Consider the following 7,011-nt stretch of genomic DNA (forward strand, 5'->3'; position numbering starts at 1 on the left):
CGAAAACGATACAATCAAAGCGTGTATGGTCGAGCGACTAAATCGTACGCTAAAGGCTAAAATGTATAAATATTTCACCGCTAATAACACCTATCGATACTTGGACGTCCTCCCTGATTTAATTCATAGCTACAATACCACGAAACATTCCACGATAAAAATGACGCCTCTAGACGTGAAACCGGATAATATTCTGAAAGTATTTAAAACAATTTACAAGGAAATCCCCGTGAAAAGCCGGCGTCAACCTAAACTTAAAGTCGGTGACTTTTGTCGTATGAGCAAATACAGGGGGGTATTTGATAAAGCCTACCCCGGTACTTGGTCAAAGGAAGTCTTAAAAATCACCCGCCTCGTAAATTTAGACCCGCCCCTTTACACGATCGAAGATTTAACGGGGGAGGCAATAAAGGGACGTTACTATCAGGAAGAACTGCAATTAGTCGCTAAACCTCGACTATACAAGATCGATAAAATTCTCAAGTCTCGGAAACGCAAAAATCAGGTCGAATACTTTGTCAGTTTTGTAGGATATCCGTCGAACGCGAACTCGTGGGTCAAGAAAAAAGATGTATCTGACATTACCTTCAAACGCTAGCATGCGGGTTTACGCCGACAATACGATGGCCTCCTATACCTCAGCGTTACCGAAACCTGTCGAATTGGGGGGGTCTTGGGAGTGCGGACTAGCTGAGATAAATTACACTAGCGCGTTCTTCAACGTCCTCGAGGGACAAAACACTATCGTTTTCATGGTTGTCGACGAAATCCCTCCTGTCGAATGTAACCCGTCTCCAATCGAAGTCAAGCAAAATGAACCGGAGACTAGCATCGAAAAAAACCTAGAGCCGCCTCAAGCCGATCAACCTACTTTGGGAATAACACTTAAAATTACCACGCCGGGGAAAAAAAATCCGAAAGGGAAAAAAACGGAGCAGATTTTCGATGTCGCCAAAAACGGTGAAACTCTTACGGGTGAAGCTCAGATCGCCGAATGCGCGGCTTAGCCTAGAAGACCCAGAGGGACCTCCCACGTTTATAGGGTACCCATAGGATACTATTCTTCTATCGAACATTTAATTAAGATATGAAGACGTCTCTTCAATATAACGAGATCACTCGCCGAGTTCGAATAAGCCCCTTTCGTCATAACGTACTTGTGCAATTTCATTTTGGTCTAGCCATGACATTGGGCTTCGATCCCGGGATTCAATCTTTGGAAAGGGGTTACCGGGGCGTTAGACCGGCCCTTATAGGCTTTCAAATCCCCCCTCAACTTTACGTTTACACTAATATCGTCGAAGATCAAATGGTGGGTGACACTCTCGTTCCTCTCGTTAGGATTGTCCCCGTAGAAGGCTCGTTCGGGGATAACGTCGGGAAAATATATGACGTGCCTCATTCCGTGCGAGTCTCCAAACGCTATTTCGACACGATCCAAGTACATATAATGAACCCCCAGGGGAAACCGGCGCCATTTGCCTTCGGGTCTCTGACGGTTAAACTACATCTACGGAAACAAGATGCCTAAGCCGGATGTCCTCGACGCGCGGGGGTCCTGTCCGTATAAAAATTATTATCTTAACCAAGCCCAAACCGGGGGGTCTAATTTCTATCAAGGAGCGGCTTATAAGAAAGGAGATGGTCTCGGAAGTCTGTTCTCGGGGCTCTTCCGCTGGGCCTCCCCTCTTTTAGTTAGAGGGGCGAAGTATATAGGAAAACAAGCGTTGGGGGTCGGCAGTAAAATTCTCAATGACGCCGTTGCGGGGGAAAATATAAAATCTTCGGCGAGGAAACGTTTCGGTGAAGCTCTAGAAGGGATAACCGGACAAAGCGGTTCGGGGCGGATAAAGCGTAGGAGAACTAAAACGAGAAGCAAGAAGAAAACAACGAGCAGGAGGAAAACTAGAAAAAGGACCGTTAAACGCAGAATCGGGACAGTAGCTCGTCGGAAGTCCACGAAACACGTTCGTGACATTTTTTCCCTCAACTAAAAAGAACCAAAATGTACAAAGTTGAAGCCTTGAAATCGGAATTGGACCTGTTCTCGGTCACCCCCGTGCAAACTAGCGTCGAAAGCGCGACTCCAACTTTCTATCGACCGATCTCTACGCTACGAGATGATTCCCAAATTGAATTTTGTATCCCTAAAAGCCCGGAGTATACGGATCTCGCGATGAGTCTCCTTCACGTTAAATGTAAAGTAACGCGGGATAATGGGGCTAATTTAGACCCCGACGTTAAATTATCAACTTGTAATAACCTAATGCATAGTCTCTTCGATCAAATTGAAATTTACTTGAACGACAATTTAATCACGCCCTCGGCAAGTCGATATTCATACCGAGCCTATTTAGAATCGCTCTTGAACTATTCCGGCGAGGCTAAAACTTTTCACCTGACTTCGTGTCTCTACGCCAAAGACGCTGCCGGAAAGTTTGACGATATAATTACCAACTCGGGGAGCAAGATTCGTCAAGCAGCTATTAAGGATTCAAAGGAAATTTCCTTAGTAGGGGCAATATACGCCGACCTTTTCAACATTCCGAAATACCTTCTAAGCGGGGTGGAAATTAAAGTTCGACTTTCTAGGAGTAAAACGGCCTTTGTCCTTATGGGAGACCCCTCGTTAAACGTGGGAAATTTTAAGATCGCTATAACGGACGCTACTTTGGAAATACGGAAATGCAAGATAAGTCCTCAAATCATTCTGGCTCACGAAAACGCTCTCTTAGGCGCCACAGCGAAGTACCCCTTTACCCGAACCGAAGTGAAAAGCCACGTACTGCTCACCGGCGTTTCAAATACGAGTCTCGACAATGTGTGGCTGGGACCGCTCCCTCAACGCGTTATAATCGGCCTAGTCTCGCATACGGCTTGCGCGGGCGATTTTCATAAAAATCCTTATAACTTTCAACCATTCGGGTTAAATTTCTTATCTCTCTACGTTGATTCGGACGCGGTTCCGAGCAAACCTCTCCAGCCCAAGTTTTCCCAGAATCAATTTGCCCGTGAATATTACACCTTGTTTACGGGGACGAATATACATTTTAAAGATGATGGGAATAGTATATCGCACTCAGAATATCCGAGGGGTTATACTCTATATGCCTTTGATATCACGCCTGATCTTTCCGCAAGTGACAACTCTCATTGGAACCCCGTAAGGCGGGGACAGTTACGTATCGAGTTGGGATTCGAAACCCCGCTCACGGAATCGGTTTCGGTCGTTATTTACGGGGAATTCCATAGTTTAATGCAAATAGACAAAGACCGCAACGTGGTGATTGATTATTAAAATGAACACATTAGAAATAAACGAGATCCTCGGGCATTTACCCGGGTATCAAGGTGCCTTTGCTTCCGATAGACTCCCCGAATATATCCCTTCCTTCCCCGCCTCCCTGGTCGTTTACCTCGATCCTCACGACGGGCCCGGGACTCATTGGGTAGCTATTTACCTAGACGCTTTCAGGAGGGCCGGGTACTTTGACTCGGCGGGTCGTCCGGTGACCCTCCCCACGATAAAAAAGTTCCTGAGAAAAAATTCCTCGAAAATACTCTACAATAGACGTCGTCTACAGGCCGTGGGAAGCAAAGTTTGCGGACAATACTGCGTGCTCTATCTGGAACATCGCTATAGGGGGCGGAGTTTGACCTCCTTCGCTGATAGGTTCACGAGGAACCAATGGAGTAATGACAATCGCGTGGAGACCCTATTTAAGAAGCGGATTTAACTTACCTTGAGTCAGAGGGGGTATCAGCCAACAGAAACATCATGGAAAGACCGCTGTTAGTTGTCGATTTTGAATTCTTACTCGGCGCGAAATACGAACCGGTCGTTAAAGAAGTTGCCGTCGCGTTCGTCGGGGAGTTTCCCCTAGTTAAAAGTTTATTCGTTAAACCTCCGTACCACGGTAGCGGTCTTTCTCACCACGTAGCCCGGCAAAATCAATGGGTCTTTACCCATATCAACGGTTACCTCTGGAACCACGGCGATACCCCTTACATCGAGCTACAACATCGGCTCAAGGCCTTAACCGAGGACTCCAAATTCGTTTACTGCAAGGGAGAGGAGAAATGCCACGTCCTCAGGAAACTCATCCCCCAAGAGGTGATCGAACTCGGGGAAATCGGTTGCCCCAAGGCCAAGGACATCAGCATCGGCCAGAACTTTCGGTGTCGGTTTCATCGACGAGGGAGCCCGACGCTTCTCTGTGCGCGGGAGAAGGCCTGCCGCTTTGCCAAGTGGTTGGAGACCCATCACCAGACGGCTCCCTCGCCGCTCTTCGAGGAAGACGAAGGATTCTTTTAAAACTTATCTTTATAAAAAAACAATTAATTATTTTTCGAACTCTTATGTTTTTAAAAAACCATTACGTAATTTTCTCAATTCGCGCGCGTATTTTCATTTCGTATCATTTTTCTTATATTCAGTGTTATCATTTTTTGTAATATCTTCCTTTGCGTTAATAAATGTTTCGTTCGAATTTATGTTTTATTTTTCAACATACACGCCTAAACTCGTAAGGGGGGGTGGGGGAAAGAGAAAGTCGAGGTTTTTTTAAACGTCTAGTACCGGATCATTCCCTGGGTCATTCCCGAAGTCGGAGAAGTAAGAGGTAGACGCTTTTTTTCTTAAGATGAATTTTGAGAAAAACAGAATCGCTAGTTTCAAGAGTTTTCCATGTAAGTTTTTAAACGTGAGGGAGCTAGCGAAAGCGGGTTTTTTCTACGTCGGTCACCGGGACAGCGTAATGTGTTTCTCCTGTCAGCGTGTCGTCAAGGACTGGACGGCCGACGACGTCCCGTTACTAAGACACGAAAAAGAGTAACTTTTGTCCGTTCATAAGAAATGATTTTTCGGGGGATGTCCCAGCCCTGTCGATGGAGCTTGAAGGGTCAAAGTCGATGCGATACGAGATCGCGCGAATTCGTTCCTTTACTAAAGGATTTAATAATAATTATATTAAGAATAATAATAATAATAAGGAAGGTTTGCCGATTGATCCTTTAAGGGAAGCTAGGCATTTATCCAAAGCTGGTTTTTTTTATACGAATTTCAAAGATTGCGTAAAATGCTTTTCCTGTTCTGGGGAACTAATGAACTGGGATAAGGAAGATAGTCCGTTCGAGAAACATTAGGAAAATTTTCCTCATTGTAAATTTCTTATTTCAAGGGCAAGAAGTGGAAATGTAAAGCATTTAATAGCCGCTGAGGATATCGTAGAAAAGGACAACCATTTGAATTATTCGACTTACCCCGAATCACGATTAATATACGATTCTTTAAACGAAATAGTCGAAGTCTTGACATGCCCGGGGAATAATAGATTTCTCCCGAGGAATTCGAGGGGGGCGCGTGGTAATAGACTATTTTTTAGGGGGTCATTCACCCCTCAGCGAGAGATGGAAAGAGGGATTTACCCCCGCCTCGGTTCTAAGGATCATTCGATCGGTCGCGGACGAAGGTGATAGACACCATTTTTACGCGGCTTCCGTTAAAAAAGATGCATTTTGAGAAAAATAGAATCGCTAGTTTCAGAGGGTTTCCATGTAAGTTTTTAAACGCGAGGGAGCTAGCGAAAGCTGGTTTTTTCTACACCGGGCACACTGATAACGTCATGTGCTTCTCTTGCGAGAGGGTCGTCAAGGGGTGGATGACTAATGACGTCCCGTTGCTGAAACATATCGAGCAGAATCGCTTATGTAAATTCGTAAATGACGAGAATACGGGCAATGTCCCCGTCCTAACACTGCCGAAAGACGATAAAGAGCAGACGGATGAGACGGAGCTAAATCCTATGCGCCATGAGCTTGAGAGAATTCGCTCGTTTAACAAGGGATTCCCTGTTAATATCGTAGATGGTAGAGCCTTAGCTCGGGCTGGGTTTTATTATTTAAATTATAAAGATTCTGTTAAATGCTTCGCGTGTGAGGGTGAACTTATGGCTTGGGAAAAAGGCGATAGTCCTTTCGGCGAGCATTGGAAATATTTCCCCCATTGTAAATTTCTATTAGGGGAAGAATGTGGAAACGTAGTTCATTTTATAGCTGACGAGGATATTGTAGAAAATAACCAGCCACCTTATTCTTCGACTGCCGAGAAAGCCATAGTATACTGTTTTTTAAAAGAGGTGGTTGACATTTTAGAGGGTGATAAACGGAAACGACTGGAGACTAAACATTTTTGCACAATTGGATAATAGGTTTTGGAGGCCGTGGGAATCTCTCTTTTCCCTAACTTTCTCACGGTTTGAGAAATTCCTTCATTCGGGGTCTCTCCCCCCTAGTTAGAGATTTTCTCCCCCGGGATTTTAGTTCGGTAGGAATCATTCGATCGCTAGTTTACGAAGGTGTCGGACTAAATTTTTAACTTCCTCTAAAAAATGAATACCCTGGCGAAACGAGTCGCTAGTTTTAAAAAGTTCCCGGTGGAATATATGGACACTCTCGAACTGGCTCAGGCGGGCTTCTTCTTCGTAGGGCATAAGGATATCACTATCTGCTTCTGGTGCGACGGTCTGGTGCGGGATTGGGAGCTGGGATCTAACCCCTTACATTGCCACACCGCCTTGTTCCCCGAGTGCGAGTACGCCAAGCTCGAGTTCTATTGTTTTGAAGTTAGATTTTTTTTTGCCTTAAATAGTTTAAGAAAAATATCAATTTGTGGTATTGGAGATAATATACAATTTTTAGGTAGTGAATATTTTTAAATTTTGATTTATACTATTAAGAGTGTGTTTCGTAGGGGTATTGTTTTTTGGGCTAAATTTATTAATAAAAGGCCAAAGTTTTGTTTTAGAGTATTCTCTTTATGAAGGGGGTGTTAGAATGAGTTTTATACTTTTGTTTGATTGACTAGGCTTATTTTTTTTTTCTGTGGTGTTGATTATTAGAAGATTTGTACTTTTTTTTAGAAGAAGTTATATAGGGACTGACTTAAATTTTAGGCGATTTTCTTATTTGGTCGTTTTATTCGTTTTGAGTATGGGTTTATTTGTTTTAAGT

At 44.1% G+C, this 7,011-nt stretch overlaps 1 protein-coding gene across 1 annotated transcript; it reads left to right on the forward strand.

Moving 5' to 3' along the window:
• The first annotated feature begins 2,005 nt into the window (after window positions 1-2,005).
• On the forward strand, window positions 2,006-3,298 carry LOC149933742 (uncharacterized protein F54H12.2-like). The gene has a single exon (XM_090157401.1). It carries the CDS (start codon window positions 2,006-2,008, stop codon window positions 3,296-3,298), a length of 1,293 nt encoding a protein of 430 aa, XP_090013527.1.
• Window positions 3,299-7,011: the final 3,713 nt, after the last annotated feature.

The sequence above is a fragment of the Leiobunum rupestre genome, chromosome 8, assembly GCF_980474605.1.
Source record: "Leiobunum rupestre chromosome 8, qqLeiRupe1.1.hap1, whole genome shotgun sequence".
Lineage (NCBI taxonomy): Eukaryota > Metazoa > Arthropoda > Arachnida > Opiliones > Sclerosomatidae > Leiobunum > Leiobunum rupestre.

What these genes read in the sequence shown, in the direction of transcription:
- LOC149933742 (XM_090157401.1), top strand. Translation starts at nt 2,006, where the DNA reads ATGTACAAAGTTGAAGCCTTGAAATCGGAATTGGACCTGTTCTCGGTC.